The 27925-nt window shown below is 43.8% G+C and overlaps 1 protein-coding gene across 1 annotated transcript; it reads right to left on the bottom strand.

The window, feature by feature from the left end:
• Positions 1-16: 16 nt before the first annotated feature.
• Positions 17-27762, bottom strand: YWHAG (tyrosine 3-monooxygenase/tryptophan 5-monooxygenase activation protein gamma). The gene is made up of 2 exons (XM_047838502.1): positions 27454-27762; positions 17-3501 (listed from the first exon to the last, which is right to left on the bottom strand). The coding sequence occupies exons 1-2, from the start codon at positions 27538-27540 to the stop codon at positions 2845-2847; spliced, it is 744 nt and encodes a 247-aa protein (XP_047694458.1). The 5' UTR covers positions 27541-27762; the 3' UTR covers positions 17-2844.
• Between the last annotated feature and the right edge of the window lie 163 nt (positions 27763-27925).

Raw genomic sequence — 27925 nt, 5'->3', positions numbered from 1 at the left:
CTAAGTGGCACTGACATCAGATCTGTAAGTTTATTTGCTCAATGTACGACAGCTACATAATGACTCACATTCATGATATTCCATCACTGAGGAAAACTGCTAAGAATGGTCCGTGTGTGAAAGAATTCCTTAGAGAAACACGGAGTTGGAAAAATAATCACTGATTAGACCTTAAAAATAGTTCACTGCATAACATGACAAAAAAGCACAGAGGCTCATTCAGAGAACATCTTCATTGTTCTCCTACACTGTAATAGTTATAATTTCACCATGACAAACACCAGACATTAAGATTAAGCTAACACTGGTGTTTCTTTTGCTTCCCCCCCCCCTTAAAAACAAAATATATAACTGCATGTCACTATAGCAACATCCAAAACAGATCAATTTGTTACGATCACTATTTGGTAGAGCAAACTGTACCCCCAAAAGGAAAAATTAAATTAAAAAAACTTTAAAAAATTTGAAGACTTAATTTTTTTTGTCATAGGAATACATAACACCTACAGTATAAGTTAATAAATTTCAAGCTACTGTATAGAAATACAACACTAGCATGCACAATATTGTATCAATAGAGTAATGGAGGAGTAATCATTTCACTGGAGAGACAGTATCAGAGGCAAGTGCATTTCTTTAAAAATAAAGAAAAGAAAAGAAACCATTCAAGCTGCTTAAATATCAAGTCTCCCATCCCCTCTTCATTTTTAGCCCTCGGGTATAATTTTATCTTGCATTATTCTAAAAAGCAGCCAGAGCCAAAGCTGAAATTTGAAAGAAAAAATAGGTTTTGTAATTCCAGTAAATCATTTCCAAATGCTACAAGAAAGGACACAACACTGCTCACTGGACATGAAGATAAGTTAAGGAAAAGCCCCACCTACCCCCTCCCCCCACCCCCAATCTTTTCCCATCCATGGCATTGACTTTAGGCCCCAGTGATGGCACAAAAGCTGTACAGCTCTCTTCTAGGAGTTTACTGCTAGGGTTCAGTTAATTGGGACTTCTGCTCTAGCGTATGGAGGGAACCTTCTAAGGAAAGTCACGCTGTATAAACTGTGCGATGCCACAGAGCATCAACTCGTTGTACTTCTGGTCTTCACGGTCACCTGGATCCTGTCACACGTATCCATTTCCTAACGGTAAGTTCAATTTTGGTAACAGCAAAAGCAACGGTCAGTGTTTCCTCAATTATTACTCATACCTCTCCCTGACTAAATAAAACAAAGAAACAGACAAAACAAGTCTGGCGTCATTACCTGTCTCGGGAGTTCACACTGTTACTGATCTTCTAAAAAAGACTGAACACATACTCAACGGTTCGCGTTTTCAGACAGATTTTTTCCAAAACGAGAAATGAAGGACCGAAGGCTAACTGAGAACAAATTTGTGGAAAACAGCAAGGTCGTTTCCCTTCAATTCCAAATCATGCGTCGACCATGCGCGAGAGAAAAGGACTCTCCAGCTTCGATGCTTTCGTTAAAGAGAAAAAAAATATAGATATATAGAAAAAGTTTTGGTCAAATAGGAGTTATTTATTATCCGAGGATGATTTTAGTTCATCTTCCTACAACAATTACTCGGGGAAGGAGTGTTTTCGGGGAGGAAAAGACTGACATGCTTACGGAGGCTCCCGCCATTGGACAGAATGTGTATGACTAGAAGAGCTCTTCCTTCTGGATTTTTCTACCAGTAAGCTTCTAGCACCTGAATTTTCACACACTGCACCGCAGACTTTCTCAGGAGGACGGCCCAGCCTTTGCAGCCCCACAGCGTCTCCACCCCCTGGGCGCCGCCAGCAGAAGGTACAGTGGGGAGCACTCAAGTGAAGAGTGAAATGGCAGCATGATCCCTGAGGAAGGAGCTGTGGCAGCTTAAAAATCAGGAGTTCTCTGAAAATATCAACACAATAAATGACATACAGACCTGAATTTTCTCTATTTTTGTGGTGTGTAACGTTTCTATTAAAGCGAGTAATCCATGTTTGTGGCGGATTGAAGTTAAGAGGAAAGAAAGACAAAAATCCCACAGCCACCTGCCAAGCACCTATTAACCAAAACCTAAAGTAGCTCGGATTCTCCTCAGGCAAGCCTTTTTGGCCTAGGAGACAGGGAACAGCAACACCAACCCGGGTAAAGGCTGACTAAGGATGGAAAGCCAAAAGAACCAGCAAAGAAAAATGCACACTCGATGGCTTGATGTTACATATGGCTGTCATGTAGAAATACTGTAAACTGCAATTTAGTGTTAATACTGTCAACTAATCGGAGACTTCAGAAAACTGGCAAGGCCTAAAACCACAAGGATAAATATACCTTCTGTCCCAAGTCTGTCAGTTTGGGATTTAAACTATTCCCTGGCTGGTCGAGTGCACCCTGAAAAAAAACACAACAGAACAAAACGAAAATGCACGGCTAAAAACAGATGAGCTAGGAAGTACCCAGAACTTAAGATTAAGAGCGTATGTACATACAAATCCTTACTGGAACCACAGAACTTCCTGAATGAGGGCCATTCCATTTTTCAGTTTTCTTTTGGACTCCAAACCCTACTCTGGCAATAAGTTAGACTCAAGACAGACAGCTCCACCTGCATTCATCTACAGAACAGTCCGTATGCCAGTGTGAGGCTGCTATTCCAATACCAGCACAGCTAACCTGACTTTCCACTAGTGGTGTTTTGGCAAAAACGTCAAAGAGGCGATCAAAGACAGGACAGGTCGTGGGCTTCTCCCTGGGAAGGTCGTCCCTCCCTTCCCCTCCCCCACCCGACCCCCCACTCATGGGAAAAAAATAAAGACTGCGGTAGGAGCATCAGCGTGCGCTGCCAGTCCACCTGGGGGCCTTAGTTGTTGCCTTCTCCGCCGTCGTCGTCTTGCTGGTCGCTCGTCCAGAGCGTTAGGTTGTCGCGGAGCAGCTGCATGATGAGAGTGGAGTCCTTGTAGGAGTCCTCGTTCAGAGTGTCGAGCTCGGCGATGGCGTCGTCGAAAGCGGTCTTGGCCAAGTGGCACGCCTGCTCCGGCGCATTCTGGATCTCGTAGTAGAAAACGGAGTAGTTAAGAGCCAGGCCTAATCGGATGGGGTGAGTAGGCTGCATGTGCTCCTTGCTGATCTCGTGGGCCTCGCTGTAGGCCTTCTCGGAGGACTCCACGACAGTCGCCCTCTTCTCTCCAGTGGCCACTTCAGCCAGGTAGCGGTAATAGTCCCCTTTCATCTTCAGGTAGAACACTTTGCTCTCGTACTGGGTCTCACTGCAATTCTTGATCAGGTAGTTATCCAGCAGGCTCAGCACATCCTGACACACCGCTTCCAACTCCTTCTCGATCTTTTCGCGGTAAGCACGGACCATCTCTATCTTCTTCTCATTGCCATCTGCAGAGGTCTTCTGCTCAATGCTACTAATGACCCTCCAGGAAGAGCGGCGGGCCCCGACTACGTTCTTGTAGGCCACGGACAGGAGGTTTCTTTCTTCGTTGGACAGTGGCTCGTTCAGCTCTGTCACCTATTAGGAGGAGAGAACGAGGAGTCGTTATGGTCCAGATGATGGCAGTGGATTAATCCTATCTCTGTGCCACTAAAACACAAACAGACTCGTCGGCTGATTAAAGTGATTAACAGCCGAGAACTGAGGCCGTGTGGGTGTACGGAAGGGGATGGAGGCGGAACGAACAACAAAGAAGGAAAACACTGCTGCTCATCAGTGGTGCCTGAACCCCTGCTTCCTCCCCGGGAAAGGACACAGCCTTAGCACATAGGTGTTCCGAAGAACGATCAAAGTCGAGCTCCTAGAGGACAAACCAAAATTTGATCTACGTTGCAAAAGGTCAACAGATCTCTCCTGTAACATTACATACCTACCTACCAAATCCCAGGGGTCGTTAAGCACAGGTGGCCAACCTACCTCAACAGATTTTTAGGAAATCAGACTGACCCTTTCCTTCTAACCTCATCCTGTCTACTCAGTTCCGTCCCTCTTCAGGGAGAATATTGTGAGTCAACTTCAAGTTGACATTTGAGAAATGAGAAGGCTTTTCTGCTCTTGTGTTAAGACTGTATGAATTACAAATCTCAGAAGGGAAATCAAAACCACCGGGGGCATGGGGCTGAGTCTGGCCACGGAGATACGTCAGCAACTGGGAGAACACGGACCTGTTGCTGTGTTCAGCCTAATGCTACGAGTAACACAAAAGAATGGAGAGATGAGCAAGGTATTTCTAAGCTGAGGTGGCCAATAGGAATTAATGCTTCTTTCCACGTGGGCATTTCGACAAGTTTCGATCTTCATCACCCCAAAGATTAATCACCCTGAGGAAGTTAAAGCAATGTCCCACCAATGATCTGTATTTTTAGGACTACCACACAACTGCTTAGAATAAGAAAGTCAGTAACACTGCACTGACTTAATTTATATTACCTGATGTCTGTCATATCAGAGCCAGACACCGCTTTCTGACAACATGTGAAATAGAAAATTTTACAAGGATAGGGCTTTTTATTCCTATCCAAAGGCACATTTTTTATTTGTCTGGCTATCCTATCTACACTGGTAGTGATACTAAGTCAATGGCTAAGCCACAACATCAGGAACCACGATTCATTCACTATTTCATAAAGTCTTACAGAAGACCAGACACCTCCCTTGTCCTGTCCTCTCCTACCTGTGGCTCCAGTCACGACACCTTAATTGCAACTGAACAAAACAAAAACTTCGCACTTCTGCCCTTTGTTCTTCCCCTCCCTGAAATACTATACAAGCGTCAAGAATCCAAGTTAAGGGATGCCTGGGTGGCTCGTTGGTTAAGCATCCGACTTCGGCTTGGGTCACGATCTCACAGTTTGTGAGTCTGAGTCCCACATTGGGCTCTGTGTGGACAGCTTGGAACCTGGAGCCTGCTTCGGATTCTGTGTCTCCCTCTCTCTCTGCCCTTCCCCGGCTTGAGCTCTCTTTCTCAGAAATAAACATTTAAAAAAGTTAATATCCTCTATTCATATCCTCTCTGAAACCTTCCCCATCTCTCCCTCCAACCCCAGTTAAAACTGGCCACTCTAGGGGCGCCTGGGTGGCTCAGTCAGTTAAGCGTCCGACTTCGGCTCAGGTCATGATCTCGCGGTCCGGTCCGTGAGTTCGAGCTCCACGTCGGGCTCCGTGCTGACTGCTCAGAGCCTGGAGCCTGTTTCAGATTCTGTGTCTCCCTCTCTCTCTGACCCTCCCCCGTTCATGCTCTGTCTCTCTCCGTCTCAAAAATAAATAAACGCTAAAAAAAAAATTAAAAAAAAAAAAAAAACTGGCCACTCTACATAGTGTTATATTACTTATAGATGTGAAGAGTTGGGGGGAGGACATAATCCAAAATGATATACCAAAACTATTTTGAGGAGTTGGGATACCAAGAGACTTTTTCGTACGTGTGAATCATTCACATTCGGTCTGTATGGCACTTTTATAAACTGGGGAGGTGGGGAGGGTTATGCTTAATGCAACTGGTTGTATAAATTAAACAGTATCTCTGAGGAGATAATTAAATCAGAACACAAACCAAATCATGCATATTAATTTACGGCAAGCAATTCATTCTTTGAAAGAATTAATCATGCTTTGCTCGATAATTCCCACAATATCCGGCAAATGACGTATCTGCAAGTATTTCTTAAACTCATCAGCCGCTTTTCTTATGTTACCCTTTTGCTATGCATTATTGGTTCCCCATTATAATGCTGGAGAACAGGACCTTCCCCAGACATGGCCTACATGAGACACAGAGTGAGGAGACAGGGTTTTTGTGCAGAAGGAAATCAGGACACAGGTGCTTTCTGTTCCATGACCTCTGACCCCCGTGCCCCTGTGGAAACTCCACTTCTCCAGAATAAGGCGGCCTGTATCATCTCACGTCAAATTCTTTATATGTTCTAGGCTCTGGAGACACTATTCTCAGCCCACAGACCACACTGTCACTCCTGATGATTTGAGGCATATTCAGATAACCCAGAAGACTGGGGTTTTCCCAGGCCCACCATTTTACTAAGTGACCTTGGGTGCAAGCATTTCATCCTCCTGGCATCTCATTTTCTAATCCGTTAAAGTAAGAGTTCTGCCTCTTTCATAAAATTACTATTAAGAGTGTATCAGATGAGGGGCGACTGGGTGGCTCGGTCAGTTGAGTGTCTGACTTGGTTTCCACTCAGGTCATGCTCTCATGGGTCACTGCATCGAGCCCTGCATCAGGCTCTGTGCTGGCAGCATGGAGACTGCTTGGGATTCACTCTACCCCCACCTCTCTCTCAAAATAAATAAAACATTAAAAAATTTTTTTTAATTTTTTTCAAAATTAAAAAAGCGTATCAGATGAACGGTAAAGTGCTCTTGACTCAATAAAGTGACAAAGAGGTGAGCAATTACTTTTGAGAATGCCTTGAATAGTTTTCCATTTTAATTCTCAGCATAAGCAGCCTCTAAATTTCTTACATAACAATCTGCTAGCTTACATCCCTGTATCAAGTATCGCTTCTCCATTTCATCCTGTTCTCTGTTCAAAGCTGAAATTTCTTTAGCTACCTTACATCACTTCCTTTCCAGAAACTTTAACATCATATAGCCTGAAAAAAAACAAAAACAAAAACCTCCCCAGACTGGCTTTCAAACAGGCAGAGGCCTCTGTAAGCCTCAGCCACGCAAACCATAGGACTCCAGCCTATATTCACTGGACACTCGCCTCTAGTGCAACCTGATAACTGTCTCTGATGCAAAAAGAAGCCAGAGTGCCTAAGGCCATTAAGATCGAGTTCTGGCCTTTCCCCTAAATCATGCTGTCCTTATTTCCAGAGCCGGCAACTATTTAAAGCTCAAATGACCTCACCAGTACCCTATACTGTTAGGTCTCCTGCTGCAAATGCAGTAGGGCTGCAGAGCCCACGGGCAGAAATGTGCTTATGTCAAGACGGCACGGTTGCCCCAGACGGGCACACGGAGATTATGAAACGGCAGTATCGCCTTTAGATATAGTAACTCGACCACATTTGGAACATACCCAGATGTTCTCTGCCACTGAAGAACTAAGTGAGAGGGAAAAACCTTGACTCTTAAAAAGTCCGCTCAAAGGAAAGATGAGGTTCCTCTAGGAGCCTTAAACAAGCACTTCAAAAACTCCTTAAGATCAAAATGACTTGTGTGAGAATTAACCTGTGATTTTTACGTTCAAACAAGAGATCCCAAACAGGCTAGTTTTAAGAGTCAAGAGAACTTTTGAAAAGGGGAGAAAAAAAATTATTCTCATAGTGTCCAAAAAAAGGTTTAACCAAGATAGAAGGAGAGTGTTCGATGTGGGAAGATGAGAGAGATGTATCATCTGGGAAGGGAGAGACTTATTTTTCAAAAACAGTCACTGAATTGTTTCTACGAATGCAACACATTTAAATATGGTCCCCAAAATATACTGTCACGGCTGCTGGAAAATGTAGAAAGTCTGTATTCTCTGGTGTGTCACATGTTCCGCTTAAAAACAAAATGAAACTTTCTGTCTTTTCAACTCCTAGGATACTAGTCCAAGTTCAAATTTCTTTCGGTGAGTTCAAGATAAACAGAGGAGTAAAAAGACCCAGAAAATCTGATATTCTCAGACAGGTTAAGAACTAGAACTCCCCAAATCCCAGCTGCTAAGGAATCAGATATTAATTAGTGTCAACTGTTCTCCCCTAAGAGTTGATGCAGAGACTTTTCAACCAAAGATCAGCAACCCTCAAGATTCTTGGAAAGCTATTTAGAGGACTTTCTGACCCCAAGATTCAGAGCACTGAGTCATTTACAATTTCCTCAACTTCTCTATCAAGGACCTTAAATCGTAATGAACACAACTTCAAATGTTTAATCTTCTTAAATAAGAAAAAACTTGAATCAGGCTTACTTTATTTAAAATCTATTTCTATTGGGGCACCTGGGTGGCTCAGTTGGTTGAGTGTCTGGCTTCCACTCAGGTCATGATCTCATGGTTTGTGGGTTCGAGCCCTAGATCAGGCTCTGTGCTGATACCTCAGAGCCTAGAGCCTGCTTTGGATTCTGTGTCTGTCTCCCCCTCTCTCTGCCTCTCCCCTGCTTGTGCTCTCAAAAAATGGACAAATAAACATTAAAAAATATATAAATAATATCTATTCCTATCTTGCAGAAGCTTACGAAGAAGTTACAAAACAACAGTTATGGTGGTGACCACAAGACATCCTGATTTAAGAAAGCTGAAAATCTCCAGAAAGAACTGAGTTCACATCCCCAAAAAATAAGACAGAAGGGATGAACAGGTGGAAAAAAGGATGTTTAGGGCATGAAACTATTCTGTATGATACCCTAATGGCGAGTACATGTCATTACACACTTGTCAAAATCCATAGAACATGTATCACTGAGGATATGGACGGTAGGTCTAGGCCCACTGACTCTAACAGACCAGTCAAAAGACACTGACAGCACAGGGCATTGTGCAGGCAGGCGGTGGCAGGGCAGGTAGGGGGCACATGGGAACTCTGTGCTTTCCACTCAATTTCGCTGTGAACCTGAAACTGCTCTTAAAAAGAAAAAAAAAAAGAAAAAGTCTATTAAAGAAAAGTAGAAAAAAGAGGGCTAGCAGACACTAGGTATAACATTTGGCCCCGTCTTCCATTTTTTAGGGCCGTCAGGTGTGGAGTACTAACCACCCAGAAGGGCCAAGAAGAAATGAAAAAGATAAACACAGTGACTGCTGTATACGAAAATCCTATGCCAAAAACAGAAAAAACAAGGTGACAACGTGCAGGATGGGCATCAGCGTCCATGTAACGGACACAGTATCTATATGCTGTACAGACAGAAGAATAAACCATTGGAAAGAAACACTTTCAAGTGTTCTGCTTGAATACAGAACGAATCCTGTATTCTAGAGATGACCAGTCTACTAAATAACTACAAAAACTTTACAAAATAACCTGAAGCTATGTCTCGCCTGAGTAAAACGCCTTTAAACTTGAAAAACTTGAATTATAGTCTGCGTGGAAGAGTTAACTGGAGACTGACTGCTATCTTTAGAAAGGTCTGCTGGCAAAGCTGACCCCTGGCTGGCATCTGAGAACTTGAATTTTGGAAGGGTTCCCATCATTCCCAGATAAGAATGGCTCCCTGTCCCTAAACTGTTCTCGCAAACAATGTGGTTCATGGTAAACACCTGTTTTCCTTCTAGGAGTCTTCATTTTTGGTACGTGCTAGGCAGGAAGTACTATGTGAATAGTCCCAGTAAAACCCATGGTCACTAAATCTCTTATGAAACTCCTTGGCAGACACCATTTCACACACACACCCTACGTAGGAGTCCCTAGCAGGAGTCCCCTGGGGGAGAGGATTCTCGCTTGGGCCTGGTTTACTCTTTGCTCGAGGCACCTTTTTTCTTTGCTGATTTCGCTCAGTATGGCTTCACCATAATAAATCAACAGCCCTGAGCACAACTGTATGCACATCCCAGGGGGTGGGGGGTAGTCTTGGAGACCACCAGTACACTCATTCTGGAAAACTTGATAGAATGTGTCCTGTAAGGTCTGATGACAAGGAAAATGTACTGAAAAGCCATGCCATCAGATAATCCACCAGACATTTGTTGAGCATCTATCTAGCACGTGTCCCACGCCACCACTCTGTGAAGACAGAAAACAGACATCCTGGAGGGGGCACACACTTTAGGTCACCAGCCACACAGGTGGATCTTCTGAGAGTAGCATGCTACCTGGGCAGTTTAGAGGAAATTTTAATTAGAAAATAACATCAGCTGGGCTTTAAAAAAAAAAAAAAAAACAAACCCGGCAGCAACCATCCTGGATAAACACTGTGCGGAAGGGAAACATTTCAGGAAGAGGAACATCCTCCCACAGTCATGCAACTTCATATTCATCAGGGCCAACTGCAAGGTCTCACAGGTGACAGGAGAGCTGGCGAAGCACCGGGGCTTTTCTGACAGCCACCAAGTCCTGAGTTTTTTTCACAACCACTCTACAGAGGCGCACATCACACTTACTTCACGGGTGTGAGGCAGAGATACGAAATGATTTTTCCCCCAAAGCACACCACGAACACACAGCAGAGACGGGACATAAACGTGGGCCCTGTGGCTTCAAGCCCTGTGTTCTTTCTCTGACGATATAAACGTTGCTGACACATCACAGAGAAAGGGCTGATTTCTCTAACACAGACCTAAAAAAGAATTTCAGACCAACCAGCAATAGCAAAAGGAGTAAAAGGAACGGACAGTTGAAAGAAAGGGAAACACAAGCAGAGCACCCAAACCTCATTGTTCGTTTTTTCTCTGATCAGACAGGCAATATCTCAAGTCAGACGACTTATGAAGGTGATGGCGTGGGTAAAGCACTCGCTTACAGTGGGAAACTATAAACGGGCAAGACCTTTATCGGAGGGCAATCTGGAAAGGACTATCAAAATTACAACTGCTCAACAACCTTTTGACTCTGCAATCCCCACCCCCCTTTTCAAAGTAAGCTCTATGCCCAACGTGGGGCTTGAACTCACAACCCCAAAATCAAGAGTTGCGTGCTCTACCAAATGAACCAGCCAGGCGACCCTCTGCAATTCCCTTTCTTGAAAGGGATTCACTGTGTTATTGCTAACAGCTGAAGTCTGGAGCCACCTAAATGGTCTTCGGTAAGAGGCTAGTTATTAGATTAGGACACATCCATACAGTGGAATTCTTAAGACAGCCAATCAAAAAGTATTTGTGTAGGGGTGCCTGGGTGGCTCGGTTGGTTAAGCGGCCAACTTCAGCTCAGGTCATGATCTCGAGGTTCAGGAGTTCGTGCCCCACATCGGGCTCTATACTAACAGCTCAGAGCCTGGAGCCCACTTCAGATTCTGTGTCTTCCTCCCTTTCTCTCTCAAAAATTAAAAAAAAAAAAAAAAAGTATCTGCGTATTCTCAGTGTACTTTCTAGAAAGGTCTGAAAACAGAGTGGCTGGGAGGCAAGTCAAGATTGAGAAGGTTGAATTTTGACCTGTTACGGTACAAACAAACCCGCTCCACAATTTACCCTGTTAATCAGATCTACAATTAAAGTTTAAAGCCAATTTTGAAAAACGAGTTTAAAAAAAAAAAAAAAGCTGAAGCCAGGAATTTTATATAAACTAGTTTATTGATATAAATGATCGTACATCTGCTGGTTAGTGCTCACTACCCCACCCCTACCAAGGACAACTTTTTTTCCATTCATTTTAGTTGTATAAAAATCTTTCACTGTATCTTTATACAGATTAGGACCAGTATATAGTATATATACCATAGATTTCAGCCCTGTCATTAAACCAATTGTTATTTCGTATATTTTCCCATTTTATTCCCTACATAATCTTTGTTAAATCCAACACTTTTTCGAATTTTTAAAAAAAATATTTTAATGTTTATTTTATTTTTGAGAGAGAGAAAGAGAGAGGGAGACACAGAATCCGAAGCAGGCTCCAGGCTCCGAGCTGTCAGCACAGAGCCCGATGCGGGGCTTGAACTCACAAACCATGAGATCATGACCTGAGCTGAAGTCAGACGCTTAACTGACTGAGCCACCCAGGCGCCCCTATTCCCTACATAATCTTCTGGTTTCCAAGCATCACTCTCTTTCCCGTAGTTATACTTCCTATACTTGTAATCACATCTTCCTGCATGCACAAGAGCAATGTTACTATCGCTGATCATGGGCATCTTTGTTTGGTTTTGAATTTAATGGAATACTTCCAGTGTTTCATTCTTAAATACTGACTTTCGCTTTAAAAGAGATTTCTCTACCATGTTGAGAAAGTATCCATCTATTCTGTATCTTTCTAAGTAACTTTCATCATATTAGAAATGGGTTCTTTACCAAATTGTAACTTCTATTTTGGTCCTCCAGATAACGCTTTATGATTTAGTACTGTTATTCCCATTTTAAAGTTAGGAACATTAAGGCTCAGAGCCCCAGAATGGAACCCCTACCTAATGGCTCAAAATCCTATATGCCTTCCACTATAGGCCTAGTTCTTAACCAAGGAGGGGGAAGCTTTTTTAAAGTATCTCCCTACGCAGCCCTAACCCTTGAAGACTCAGTAGTGGGTGGAATCCATACTTCTGTTTCTCCAGGTTAAGAACTGCGGCACAACGTTCCTCAAAATGTGGAGTTACCACGCGACTCAGCAATTCCACCCTTTGGTAAGTACAGAGGAGAGTACTGACAACATAACGTCCACACAAAAACTTGTCAACAAATGTTCACAGCAGCACTAGTCAAAACAGCCCCAAAGTGGAAACAATCTAATTGTCAGCTGGTGAGCAGACAAAATTAAATGCAGTATTATCCAAACAACAGAGGAGGGACACAGGCTACAACATGGGGGACACTGGAAATGCTATGCCGAATGAAAAAGCCCCTCACAAGACCACATACTGTAGGTTTCCAGTTTTAGGAAATGTCCCAAATAGGCAAATCTCTAGAAACACAGACTGGTGGTAGCTTAGGGCTCGGAGGTTTTGAGGGCAGGGGAGTAGGGAGTGACTCCCAATGGGTACAGGGTTTCTTTGTGGGGAATGACAGTATTTATTCCAGGACTCAGACACTGGTGCCAGTTACACAACCCTGAACATGCTAAAAACCACTGAGAGGTGTCTGGGTGGCTCAGTCAGTTAAGCGTCCGACTTCGGCTCAGGGTCATGATCTCGTGGTTCCTGAGTTTGAGCCCCACGTCGGGCTCCGTGCTGACAACTCAGAGCCTGGAGCCTGCTTCGGATTCTGTGTCTCCTCTCTCTCTGCTCTCCCCTGCTCGTGCTCTTGGCTCTCTCTCTCTCTCTCAAAATTAAACATTAAAAAAAAAAAAAAATCACTGAATTGTACATTTTCAATGGGTGACTGGTAGGTGGATTTTACCTCAATAAAGCTATAAAAATAAAACTGCTGCACTGTATCATAGTCTACACAGCACTTTCACACATACCAGCAATTAAACATTAACTCACATGTTTGAGGAGTTCAGAATTCCAGATACTTCGTGCTTCATAATACATGGCCTTATACAAAGAAAAGTAACTATAACAGAGCACAAACCTTGTGTTTTTAATTCTCCTCAAAATGAGAACAAGAGTACTGTGTTATGTTTATTGCTCACGCATACTTACATAAACCTGAAAAGGGCTAAGAAATTTACATTCCCTACCACAGGTTATTTTTCCATTATGATAATAAGCATCCAATCCTGCCATTAGGGGAGGGAAATGCCAAGGAGAGAAACATACTAAGATTACTTAACTTCCCGAAATACAGACAATCCACACGAATAGCAAACCAGAGCTCCCTTCCCTCTTACAGACCGAGTGAATGTCTTCTACCCTCTACCTGCATGCTTTCCGGAAGAACTCAGCCTAAACCCACCTTTAGAGATTCACTTCATGTTAAAACCTAGTTCATCTCCCTACAACTGCCACGGGCTAGCCTTAAGAATTTTATCTTTTGGGGCCAGAATCAATTCCTCATACAGGTGAAGAGAGCCCTCCTATCTCTGGATCTCGCCTGCTTACTATTTCTATGATCTGGATACAATTCCCCTGCCCATCCGGACTCTCTTCCCCCAAAGAGGCTCCCTGGTCACTGCCCTTCAGCCTGCTACTTAGAATACAAGACTGCAAGCTTCAGCAAACAAATGAGCTAATATTTATAACTGCTGCTTTTATGACAGATCTGTTTTGGTGGGAAAGGGGGAACTCCCCCAGCTGAAAATGAAACAAACTGGCGTGTATGAAAGTGCTGTATAAACTATGGTACAGCACAGCAGTTTCTTGAAAACCACTCTACTGAGATATTACCTATCGGGCAAAGGCCAGGGATGCTATTGCCACACAATATACAGGACAGCCATCCTACAGGAGCGAAGAATAATACGGTCCAAATATCGATGTAGAAAAACCCTGCACCAAGTTACCGACATTCGGGTCATGATATTCACATTCTTCCTCATACCACACACTTCTGTGCTCTCATGCTTTTCCAACCACCTAAACACACTTCCAGAACCCATAAAGAAAAATTATATATCCATCAGGTCCTAATTCAAATACTACATACACTTCTTGAAAAATTCTCAGGCAGCTCTAATCACTGCTTACTCTGTGTAACTTTTACCTTCCACCTTTTATACTGGTTTTTTTGTTTTGTTTTGTTTTGTTTTTGGTACATTTTTATTTATTTATTTTTGAGGGCAGGGGGTGGGGGAGGGCAGGGGAACACAGAGAGGAAGACAGAGAATTCCAAGCAGGCTCCGTGCTGCCAGTGCAGAGTCCAACACGGGGCTCAAACTCACGAGCTGTGAGATCATGACCCGAGTGGAAATCAAGAGTCAGACACTTAATCGACTGAGCCACCCAGGCACCCCAACATGCTGCCAATTCCTAATGCTTTGTACCGTTAACTATATACCTTTCCTTTCCCCAAGAAGACCGAAGTCCTTAAGGGGCAGGTACCACCTTGCACTCACCAATGAATCACCATGTTACCTAACAGTCACTTCTGAATGTGTAAGTGACATGAATTTACACATGATGTATCAAGCCCAGACTGTTTGCAAAAGTGGCAATAATATTTCTTCCCAACCCTGTACACATCTTCCTTTTTCACTATGATTTTGTAGCTCCTCCTATGAAGAAATGGAATATAGTTCTCCACCCTATAGGCTGCACTCGGTCATGTGACTTACATTAACTAGTGGAATATTATCGAGTATAAGGCAAGCAAAGGCCTGAAAAGTGCTCGAGAGTCAGGAAGGGCTTGCTGGTAGGAAACTTCCACGGCCACTGTAGTTTCATCTAGCCAAACTGAGGCTGGCCTAAACCAAAAATACGTGGCCAACCAACAGAATCATGAGAAGTAAGAAATCTTTGTTTGGGGTAATTTGATATCAACAAAAACTAACTTATATACTTGTTTTAATATTATCTTGCAGTATTAAATTCTGCTTAAATTAACTTCTGAAAATCAATCAGACTGAATTCCTACTGCAATCTCAATCAACACCCTAGGTCTCTTTGCCCCCAACAGGTGCTATTGTTAAGTGCCATCTGCACCACATGGAATAATGAAAAGCTGAATTTGGGGGCCAAAATACAAGACTTTAAGCAAAAAAATAAGGCCATTTCATTACCCTAGATTCCACCCACTGCTCCAGTCTGATCTCACTTTCTAACAACTAGGACATTTGTCAAAACTTTGCTGTGTAACCCCACATAGGAGGAAAAACACCTGACCTGAATGTCTTGAAAAAATTCAGGTATACATATTCCAGTGTTCCCTTGGCTGGTAGTCAAATAACCCTATTCTAAAAAGTAATTCAATCAAAATTAGTTAAAAATTAAACAGCTTCTTCTACAAACCCATACTGACTTTCTTTTACAATAAGTTCCACTTTTAGGCCTTTTCTTTGCTTCTACAACTTCTCCCAGAATCAACGTCACGTTCACTTTCGTTGGGATTGTTCACTTATGTCCATATCCCTTGTTCCACCTCCATTATCCAAGGCTATTCCCCCAAATCCATTATGAACAATAGTTCAGCTATCTCATCAAATTTGACAACTTCTCACCCAAGCTATACCCTTGACCTCTTTGTTCAGAATCACTCACTTTATTTTTTAAGTTTTTACAAGTTTGCTTATTTATTTTGAGAGAGAAAAAGAGCACAAGTGGGAGAGGGAGAGCCAGAATACCAAGCAGGCTCCATGCTGTCAGCATGGGGCCTGATGCAGGGCTCAATCACATGAACCATGAGATCATGACCTGAGCCAAAATCAAGAGTGGGACACTTAACTGACTGAGCCACCCAAGCGCTCCAGAATCACTCGCTTTTTTTTTTTTTAAGTTTATTTTACTTGTTTTGAGAGAGACAGTGCAAGCCAGGGAGGGGCAAAGAGAGAGGGAGAGAGAAAATTCCAAGCAGGTTCCCTAATACCAACGCAGAGCCTGATGTGGGGCTCGAACTCACGAACCATGAGATCATGACCTGAGCTGAAACCAAGAGTCAGATGTTTAACTGACTGAGCCACCCAGGTGACCCCCAGAGAAATCACTCACTTTTAAAATCAAACTCTTACAACCTCCAGTAATACCAGTCCTCACTCCCACCTACTGGCACTCCCACTGTGCTCCTGAATCCCATCCTTTCTCTTCCCCTTCAGACTTTACTCCTTTCTTCTAAGATTCACCAATTCAATTGCTTTTGTTTAAATATAAACTTTCCTGTGCCTTGCTTGTCCTTCTGTTCTCCGAGCTCTAAAGCTTCCAAATGTGCAATCAGTCCAACCACTCAGCCTTTTTTATTCTTCCACCCAAAACTGAAACGAGTAAAGACAGGGAGGGAGACCGAGACAGACACCAAGAGAAGACCAGCCGCTGCGCATTAGGGTTTTTCTGACCCTCTGCACTCACTGCCTAGCGATCCTTGCTTACCACTGCCTCTTTGTAGAGGAAAGCGACCACTAGGTAAGCAGATTCCAAGGCCTTTTCTTGGCAAACAACTTCTATCGTTGCCTCCTCCCTATGCGCCAACTAAGTGTTTCTTCCCTCTATGTGCCCAGTGGTCATTCTCTTCCCTGTATGTTCCCTCCTCCTCTCCTGCTCTTTCCCATTAACATATAACCCAAGTTTAGGGTGAAAATAAGTGATGCCTTTTAATCTCATTTTTTTCCCATCTCTTTATTTCCTACAAAATCAAGCTTCTGAAAGTTCAGTCTAGGGGCGCCTGGGTGGCTCAGTCGGTTAAGCATCCGACTTCGGCTCAGGTCATGATCTCATGGTTTGTGAGTTTGAGCCCCGCGTTGGGGTTGTGCTGAGTGCTCATAGCCTGGAGACTGTTTCAGATTCTGTGTCTCATTCTCTCTGCTCCTCCCTGACTTGTGCTCTACCTCTTAAAAAAATAAATAAATGTAAAAACAAAATTTTTTAATAAAAAAAATAAAGTCTATACTTCCTAGCATTTCCTTTCATTCACTCCCCACCTCACCACCCCTGTACCCATCTAATAAAATGCCATTAACTATCCTTCCCATTTCATATCCCCAACCAATGTTCCCTTAAGTCAACTTAAATTTTTATTCATAAAATAAAACCACTCCCCCTTTCTTGACACTCTCTTCCCTTTGTTAGCATTCTTTCCTGGTTTTCTGCCTTCATCACTACCAACTCAGCTTCCTCATTCTGGTAACTATAGAAGTGCTATTCCCCAGGGTTACATGTTTTGACTCCAACTCTCTGCTTTCCCTAGGTGACCTTACTACGCCTGGTTTTAACCACCATGGATATACAGTGACCCCCACTAGAATGGCAGTTCTAGGAGGGGAATGGGACACGTGTTCTCCAGCTCTTGGACCAGAACGTAGTCTATAGTTGGTCCTAAAAAAAATGTTTACTTGGGGCACCTGGGTGGCTCAGTAGGTTAAGAGTCCAGCTCTTGGTTTCAGCTCAGGTCATGATCTCAGTTTGTGGGATTGAGCCCCATGTCCAGCTCTGCAGAGCCTGCCTGGAATCCTCTCTCCCTCTCTCTGCCCCTCCCCTGCTCATTCTCTCTCAAAATAACTAAAGATATTTAACATCTAAAAATACACACACACACACACACACACACACACACACACACACACACACACGCTTACGCTGTGCCCAGGCACTACTGTAAGTGCTCCTCATGTACTATCTTGTAGCCATTATCTTTTATCTACTTCCACTTAAATGCCTCCCCAAACTCTGCAGGACAGCTGCATTCCTCTTCTCCATCACTTTTCCTTCTTCCTCTTTCTTATTCTATCTCCGACCATCAAGTTGTCTCTGATCTACCCTCGCTATCCTTGTCCAGGTTCTCCTCCTTCAAACTGGACCCCTTGTAATACTCTAATTAGTCTCCCTCCCTTTGTCTCACTGTCCTTGAGTTTCCAAATCTCTCCAGGCCAAAAATCAGATCACGATCCTCCTCTGCCTAGAATCCTCCCATGACTCTCCAGAGCTTAGAGAAAGAACTCAAACTCCACAAGGCCCTTCAATACTGGGTCCTACTTACCTCTTTGGACTCCTTTGCTAATATTCCCTCAAATGCACAGTACTGCAGCAACCAACAGTGAACAAATGAATCCCGCACCACACTCTGCTCTTCTGAACCTACACATGCTACTCCCTCTCCCAGGACAGTCCTTCCTCTACATGTTCCCCCCTCCCTTGCAGTCCCCCAAGACACTATGCCAGCATCACTTCTTTAGGAAAGAGCCACTGAAGTCCAGTGTGACTTCAGTGCCATGTTACTCTATTACGCCGTGACTGTACCTGTTTGAAGTTTACCATATTATTTTCCTTTCCTCAATAAACGGATCCTGTCCCCAAAATCTCAAGTTTTAACTGCAGGACCTTCAGATGGCAAAAAACAAATAGAACGGCAGCATATCCGTCTAAATTACTGCTAACATCATTAGATTGGTCCGCTCCATACTTCTGAGCATGGATTCAAAGCCAGGCTGTCTGGGCTCAGACAGCTATTACGTATGCCGACTATCTACCCGCCCATGCACCCCCACACTCAGCAGGACACTGACCTTAAGGCAAAAAGGATTTTTAAAAAATGCCTGGCAATTAACAAGGCGAAACAAAAGCAAAACGTGTTTACTTGCCTCATCCTCTGCAAGTTCATTGGGTTTTAGCTCTTCTGTCCCCACCCTAAAGAAAAAAGGCAGCAAGAAAGGAATCCCAGTCCTTTAGTGATCACACTCTTACCCCACAGATAACACATTACCTGCATGTCAACTGAAGAGAAGCACCTTAAAATCAAGGGAAAAGTGACAATCAGCCGCCACCTGGATTAAATGGTTTCAGCAAGAAACTACTTTGCAGGGTGCGAAATTTAAATAAATGTAGGGAGACCCTGCTGCTAACTTGACCATTTACAGCAAAAAAGGGGTAATTTTAGGTCGGTAAGAAGCCATCTTCCAAGATGGTAAATCCCAAGGGGACCAACCAGTAGGCAAGTACGTAGATAAAAAGATTGACTGCTATGCTGCCACCTGGTGAAGCAGGTTATGGGGATTTACTCCGCTATTCATCTCAACAAATGTTGTGAAAATTTCCATATCATTTTGTTATTTTTTTAAATGTGTATTTATTTTTGAGAGACAGAGCACAAATGGGGGAGGGGCAGAGAGAGAAGGAGACACAGAATCTGATGCAGGGCTCAAACCCATGAACCACAGGATCATGACCTGAGCCAAGGTCGGACACTTAACCAACTGAGCCACCCAGGTGTCCCTTCTTTTTGTTTTTTTAACGTCCATTTTTTAGAATATCTCTACACCCTACGTGGGGCTTGAACTTGCAACCTAGAGATCAAGAGTCCCATGCTCTTCAGACTGAGCCAGTCAGGTGCCCCCAGGGTTTTCTTTTTAAAGGCAGTCATTCCAACCAGAAAAAAGTAACAAAAGAGAGATCTGTTGAGAGCAGATGTCTTCAGTTTATTTTTCTTCATGTAGTAAAAGGGCAACAGGGCATCCTTGAATTTTGAACCCTGTGTATGTTTACCTATTCAGTTACATCTTTCACTACTTTTAAGAACACGCAGTACTACTGATTTCAAAAGGCTTAAAATTTTATGCTTTCAAAAATCCCACTTTTGGGTCTCGGTCCTAATATATCAACTGTGGTCGAAGCTTTAGCCACAAAGATATTCATGGCACTATTACCACAAATTTGCAAAGAGCATGGATGTTAAATAAAAATATAAGTAAATTATGACACATCCACAGACTTAATTCAGCCATTGAACATAGTAGTAACAGGAAAAAAAAACTCCTTGAAATAATGAATGTCAAGGAAGAAGGCACGGTACAAAAGCAAGCCTAAACCCCAAAGAAAAAAAAGACATGATGGACATATACCCCTGCATGGGGAATTACGGGGATACCTATCTTTTTCCCCAAAATTTTCTAGCATCATAAAGGTCAGACATTTTTGTCATCAGTCATCACTCCCAACGATGACTCCAAAGACTCCCTCAGAAATTAACAACATCCCAGGGCCCGTAGGTGGGTGGCTCAGTTGGTTATGCATCAAACTCTAGATTTTGGCTGACGTCATGACATGATCTCAGTTTCACGAGTTCAAGCCTGGCACTGGACTCTGTGCTAGCCATCGGTGCCCCTCCCCAACTTGCGCGCTCTCTCTCTCTCAAAATAACTAAATTTTCAAAAATTAAAAAAAGAAAAAAAAAAGGACATTAATTAACAGCATCCCCAAATTCAAGATACTCTACCATATTCCTTCCCAAAAGAAAACAAATTAGGGGCGCTTGGGTGGCAGCTAAGCGTCTGAACTTTTGCTCAGGTCATCATTTCAGAGTTTGTGAGTTCAAGCCCGGCATCGGGCTCTCTGCTGTCAGCACAGGGACTGCTTCAGACGCTCTGTCCCCTACTCCCCACCCACCCTCTCTCTCTCTCTCTCTCAAAATAAATAAATATAAACTTAAAAAAAAAAATTAGGGGCACCTGGCAAGCTCAGTTGGTGCAGCATGTGACTCTTGATCTGAGGGTTGTAAGTTTGAGCACCCACGCTGGGTGTAGAGATTACTTAAAAATAAAACCTTTTCTGGGGCACCTGGGTGGCGCAGTCGGTTAAGCGTCCGACTTCAGCCAGGTCACGATCTCGCGGTCCCTGACTTCGAGCCCCGCGTCAGGCTCTGGGCTGATGGCTCAGAGCCTGGAGCCTGTTTCCGATTCTGTGTCTCCCTCTCTCTCTGCCCCTCCCCCGTTCATGCTCTGTCTCTCTCTGTCCCAAAAATAAATAAACGTTGAAAAAAAAAATTAAAAATTTATAAAAAGAAAACCTTTTCTAAAAAATTTAAAAAACTAAAAAAAAAAAAAAAGGAATATTCCTTCTCTACTACCCACTTGTTCCCAACTAGCTTTTCCTTGCTTCAGGATGCTCTTTTCTGAGCCTATCCTATGAATTCTCCTTGCCCTTCTGGACTGGGTCATTTTCGACTTAGTAGAAAAAATTTAGTGTCTAACGTCTATTTCTATTACACAGATGTAGTTACAAAGACTAGATATAGGTCGTATGTGAAGAGTGGGGCATCATTTGGCAATCGCTTCTATCCCACCCAGCCTGTCCAGCTCAAGCAGCAGAACTGCACTGGCAGGGGGCAAGGGAATACCTGCAAGGCTACCATCCATGCTGGGCCACCAGGGCACACACATACTCATTTGCTAGTTCTTGTTCAAAAGGCGCGCTGTATTGAACCGAAGGGTCTGGAACTGGAACAATTCAGGCAAAAGAAAGTTTATTTCCACATCCTTAAAGTACTGGCACCAGAGACCACGGTTTCCTAGATCCAGGTTATGAAAGTATGGGAGCTCAGGTGTTGGACATTTAAATGATTTATCTCAAAACAAACCTGCGTCTTTAAAAAAAAGCCTTCCTCTTGGGGCGCCTGGGTGGCGTCCAAGCTTGGTTTTGGCTCAGGTCATGATCTGAGTTTGTGGGATCGAGCCCTGAGTCCGGCTCTGCACTGACAGCGCGCAGAGCCTGCTTGGGATTCTGTGTCCTTCTCTCTGCCCCTCCCCCGCTCACTCTGTGTCTCTCTCAAAGTAAACAAACATTAAAATAAATAAAAATGAAACCCTTCCTCTGATTACCTCTTACCCTTCTCTCCACCGCCACAGCTGCCCTACACACTTGGCTGTGGGGGAGGGCGGCTAAGGGATTCCTCTTAAGCTCCTGTCATTACATGTGCAGCTGCCCACTGCTGTCACTGTCCTATTCCCAGCTCTGACACCCCCGTTCTAGTAACAGAATTAAGAGGAGAAAGCTGACACTACACCTGGGTCCTACTCAGTTCAGCTTTCATCCATCTCTCCAAAAATACGGTATTACTCCAAAGATTAGGAGGATAAGACCGAGGAGTTTCTTTGGAAATTTATTTTCTAAACCTCATATTTAAAAATTTCTGTATGTGGGGTGCCTGGCTGGCTCAGTCGGAAGAGCATGCGACTCCTGATCTCGGGGTCATGAGATCACTTAAGTAAAAACTTAGAAGGGAAAAAAAAAATCTGTATATGTGAGAACACTCTCATTTCCATTTACCTAGTCACAACCGAATTAACGTTACGCAGCACATTAACAGTATTCAACTTATGCAAGGAAAAGTCTCCCTCTGTAGGACACACCCTTACAGGTGAAATGCTGATGAAAATTTAGCTTAGACTTCGCCAGTTCTTTAAAAAGGAAAGAAACAAAAGACTCATGCCAAGTCCTTAAGACATAATTTTTATTGTCGCTGCAAGATCGTGGGACCAAACCAATTATTTAACCGTTTACCTTTAAACTAAAGCTCTCCTTTGGGAACTTCTACTGATCATTTCTCACAGAATGGTTTTGTGCACCATTCAAATTTATAAATTAGAAAAAACAAAACTCAAGGATCTCTAGGAGTGCCCAATTTAAAAAGTAGGATGATGTAGTGGTAGTGAACCAAACTCAACAGCTCATACCTAAAACAGAATTTGGGGAGAAGAGGAAAGGGATTATGAAAGGCAAGGCCAAAAGGCAGATGCTATTGACAGCCTTCACAACCTACAAAGGCAGCAAACATAGCATCCTCTGATTATAACCTTAAATATCTGGTTAAGCACTAATAGAACTTAGAAAATAAGACAAAAGATGGGCGCCTGACTGGCTCAGTCGGTAGCACATGTGACTCCCGATTGCAGGGTCCTGAGTTCAGGCCCCACCTTGGGCACAGAGCTTACTCAAACGAACAAAAGACAGTGGTTTATGTGTAATTTTTTTCCTCCTTTGACTATTAAGTACGTAAGATGGCCTGTGCTCTCTTTCTCCCACATCCCACGGAATCTGATAGCAATACAGAAACAGTCAGATGCCCTGCCAGATAAAAGGGTGAAGGCTGGTGATTATGGGAGGGAGAAGCTCCTGGCAGCCTCAGAAGCCCCCAAACGATGTGTGTGACATCATATACACGGGACTATCAGTGTAGCATCCGTGCTTGAACAGCTCACCCTCTCAGCACTGCGCGGTGCTCATTAGGGTGCCGTGCGGTGCTCATTAGGGGACTGCTGCCACACAGCAGAGAAATCATTTACAACGAAGTCAGCACTGGAGTGGAAAATGAGTCCTAGTACGAACCCAGCAAAATTTCCATAATCTCCAAATGATTAATAGTTTGTTCCGATTTCAGATACATTGTTACTTATTTGGGGGACCATCATATGGTTTTTAAGCTCTGGAACTTCGATGGAAATCTTAATCTAGCTGAGACAAGTCTCTTTTCTTTTCAATTTATGCCAAAAAGGTCCAGATGTTAGAAAACAAAGAAAAGGATCCCGATTACCAGTGGCTGTAAGCTGCTGTGGTTACTTCATTATTGACACATTCCTGAATCAGTAATGTTTTGAAATCCAGCCAGTTATAGCCAAGCCATCATCCTTTTTAGAAACGGCATTCTCCCAGTTTTGCAGCTAGAGGGGACGGTTGCACAACATTGCGAATGTGCAAAATGTTACTGAACCGTACGCTTGAAAACGGTTTGCTGCATGTTACGTTGACTTTTACCTCAATAAAAACAAAATTATTTTTTCTTCTTAACGATTAGGAGTTAGGCTTAACAAATAAATAAGGCTTCCTGCCAATACTAGAGGATGAAACTCCCCCCACGGTCTGCTGTTAACACAAAGCTCTGTTAACAAGAATACACGTTTAGCAGCACCTTTCATCTGGATAGAATTCAAAAGATCCATGGGAGGTTGCTTTTTCTTTTTTTTTAATAATTAGAAAAGGCACTTAATCATCATTTCAGTTACTGCAAAGACTACTACATAAAAAGCCAACTGTTATCTGTATCCTTCCCACCCCAAAGAAGAGAACAATTGAAACCACATGACTTAGAATAATGGCTGGCAGAACTCCACCTCTGAAGTCTACAGAGGTGTCATTACTCCATTAGTGATAATGGCTATTGATCTGGCCCCTCCTGGAAGGGCTAGTAGGAAAAACACAATATTTAAGATAGGAAGAATTTTCAACTATATTGATTCCAGCAAGACTTTTTTTTTTTTTTAAATAGAATTAAGAAGGCCTTTTGCAAGCAAACCCCCCAATCGGGTCACTTCAACAAGAGGAGCCCAGAAGCTTTTCTCCCTCCGGAGGCGAATACTAGTATCCTACTTAGATTATTAGCTTCTCTTCAGAGGCTATTAGAATCCAAAGGACAGGACAGAACCATCTAACAAGAAACATCTAGGTGTTCCCTCTCCCCTTAAATGGAAGACTACACACTTCTCTTAAATATTAAACCTCGGGGCGCCTGGGTGGCTCAGCTGGTTAAGTGTCCGACTTCAGCTCAGGTCATGCATGATCTCATAGTTTGTGAGTTCGAGCCCTGCGTCGGGCTCTGTGCTGACAGCTCAGAGCCTGGAGCCTGATTCAGATCTCTCTCTCTCTCTCTCTCTCTCTCTCTCTCTGCGCCCCTCCCCCACTTGCATGCTGTCTCTCCCTCTCTCAAAAATAAACAGAAATAAATAAATAAATAAATAAATAAATAAATAAATAAATAAACTGGCTGTCTCATTTGGAAGTGTGTGATTCTTGCTCTTGGGGTCCTGAGTTCGAGCCCCACACTGGGCATAGGGATTACTAACACAAAAAATAATAACTTAAGGAAAAAACCCAACACTAAACTTCCCTCTTTCTTCCTTTTCAAAATATTGCATGCCGATTTTCATTCCTATTGTGTTATGTCACCCACACACAATTTATTCCTCCACACAGGCCCCAGTGACATTATTACTAGGATAATTTCATTAAATGCAAATAATCTTAATCCCTCTACCATTAGGATGATTTCAGCCTTAGAAGAACACTCATTTGAGTGACAGGACAGAGTATTTTTCTCTGTATCTTTCTGTCTTTCCCAAATTCTCCATGAGGAGATGACTCTCATAAACAGGGGAAGAATCAGAGTTTTAGAAATAGTTACTATTTTCAAACACCTACTAATTTCTTAATCCTCACACCTTTTTCAAGGGGATATTGACCTATTTCACAGATGAGGAAAATGAGGGTCGGAGAGGTAAGCACACTTCCTCAGTAAGTAGGTTTGAAGAAAGGTCTGCTTTATTTTACAACTGCCCTTTCCTCCATACTGACAAGGACCAGAGGCACAAGAGAACTTTTGCCTTGTGTTTTGTAGCCAGTTCTCACTCTCTAACATTACTGAAAACGACCCAGTAGGAAGTCAAGAGTTTTTTAAGGTTTTTATTAACACCTGCCAAGTTAATAATCTGCAAAAAACCCAAGTATACAGCCCACCCCAGCACTATGATTAAGACATATTCTTGTTTAAAATTTCTATCTTTATTCCATTATTGTCCAATTTTAACAATGAGACAAATGTTTAAAAATACAAATGTAGCTTATAAACTTTTGTGGGTAAACTAGAAATTGGAAAATGAATTGGCATATCTAGAGGTCACTGCTCTGCATGCCTAAAGGTAAATGATATTATTTTCTGGACCAATTCTTATCTGGTGGATAAGATGAAGTCCTCAATTCCACCTGCTTATCTGCTAATTTCTGCATTACCTTGGACAAATGCCATTTGCATACTCCCTACCAGCCCTTAGGTGCATTGCAGCCTCTGTGTCATTGTGTGTGACATCACTGGGTTGCTATGGATATAGGTGCGAGGTCACTCACTTTCCTGTGAAACTAGAAATATGGAAAAATTAGAAGAGTCTAAATAACATGAACTAAACATATTTCCAACACTGATACCTATTAAGAGCAGAACTTCTCATTTGAGCTTTAAAATGTTTTAAGGTAGCATCTGTGGCAATACATTAACATGGCAATACTCCCCATTTCAGAATCAAGTCTCTTCCTTAATGAGATAAAAATCTTTTGGTAAGGTAGCCGGCTTAAATAAAAAAGCATCAGCATTGTTATCTTTTATGAACCAGCAAAGTTATTCAAGGATTAAGCTGGGATACCTATATTGCTTCATTAAAAAAAAATTAACACGCAAGATACACTCCTGAATCCACTTCACACTGGAGATGCATTTTAAAAACCTTTGTTACATAAGACAGGAAGTTAAATGTTAAGACAGTGGGAGACCTAAATCATTAACCAGATAATTTCCCATGTTTTATTTAATAATGCTCAATATTTGCCCCCTCCTCTAATATCAAACTCTTTGATAGCCCATTAGATAAATGTAGTGTTACTGACAAAATGGTGCAATACAGGCAGGAATCTGCATCCCAGACAAAATGCGACAACTGGCGATCAGTATTCTCTTTTCATCAGCATGAGGATGCGCTAGCTTTTTTTTTTTTAAGCCTCGGATGTATCTAACAGAACAAATTATTAAAAAAAAAAAAAAAAAAAGACTTTTTCCTCCTTTAAAATAACTCCTCCCAGCCTCCACCCAGTCTAGGCTCTCTGCAATATGACAAATGCAGAATCTTCTAGAATGACTTGATACTGCCTCCCACCACTGCTTTGTTTGCAATATCAGATTAGGGAGAATATTTTTTCGACTTATAGGAATTTCAACAGATGTGTGCCTATTTAAAAAAGAAACAGCATTTGTCACAAATTAAACCAGTCAGCTAAATGCATAACCTTTATTTTAAAGACAATACCTACCCTTTTCAATACAAAACACGTTAGGAAAAAACGGAGATGACATGTCGAGAACGATCAATGAAAACGCTAGCGAGAAATACGTTCCCCGCAAGAGGACGTGCTTTGGGGTATAGAGAAAGAGGAGCCTTTTGTTAACAAAAACGTGAGAGCAGCAAGGTTTCGATTTTGCACCATTGAGCCCAGGTTTTCAGGAGAGCCTACGTTTTTTCTGTGGAGGTTCTAAAGGATCTGTCAGGAGAGGCAATGGGGAATATCGGGGGGGGCGGGGGGGGGTATTAGAAAACCAGGAGACCTGATGAGTGAATGGGAAAGGCGCCGCCCAGACACCAGGGAGAGAAAGAGGAACCGCATCCATGCGGTCCCCCCGCCCCCACGCCCAGGCTGGGAGGAGGGGAAGTGGGGCACAAAGGATGTTCACGGCCCCCGCTCAAGTCCCCAGCGGACCCGGAGACGCGGGGGCCAGAGACCCCGCTCCCGAGACCAGCCCTGCAAGATCCCGCCCCAGCCCGAGTCCGGGGAGGGCCGAGAAGGCAGAGCCGCCGGCCCTGGGGGACGCTCGGGGAGAGGCCGCGTCACAACCCGGGTCCCTATCGCTGCCGGGGCCCTCCCCAGCTCCCCGAGTGGGTGGGGAGGGGCAGTCAACGCTGCAGTCGTGAATGGCGACTAATCCCTGGGCCGTCCACGCGAAGGCCCGCGTCTGCGAAGGGACTGGGGCGAGGCGGGGGGAGGGGAGGAGAAACTCACGTTCTTCATGGCCGCGGCCATGTCGTCGTAGCGCTCCGCCTGCTCGGCCAGCCGGGCTTTCTGCACCAGTTGCTCGCGGTCCACCATCTTCGAGGGCTGGATCGGGCCGGGTGAGGAGACCGGGGCGGCCTGAAGGGCTCGGAGGGCAGCTACGGCGCGGCTGGGGCCCGTGTGCCGGAGAGACCGACCCACGAAGCGAGCAGCTAAGGCGACGGCGACGGCGGCGGCGCGGAGGCTGCGGCTTGAGCTGCGACCGCGGGACCAGGCGCGAGGCGGCTGCGGCTGCTGTGCGTGCCGCGGGCGGACAACCCCCTGCGGCCCCGCCCACGCCGCGTGACGCAGACGGTCCCGCCTACCCGCCCGCGCACCCCGCCCCGGCCCCGCCCCGGCCCTTCCGCCTCTCGGGCTTCTCCTCCCCAACTCAGCTTACCTTCGCTTTCTGGGCGTCCCTCCCTTCCCCGCTGCCCGCCCC

Source organism: Prionailurus viverrinus, chromosome E3 (assembly GCF_022837055.1).
Source record: "Prionailurus viverrinus isolate Anna chromosome E3, UM_Priviv_1.0, whole genome shotgun sequence".
In the NCBI taxonomy this organism is placed as follows: Eukaryota; Metazoa; Chordata; class Mammalia; order Carnivora; family Felidae; genus Prionailurus; species Prionailurus viverrinus.
This window is presented reverse-complemented; position numbering and strand designations above follow the sequence as displayed.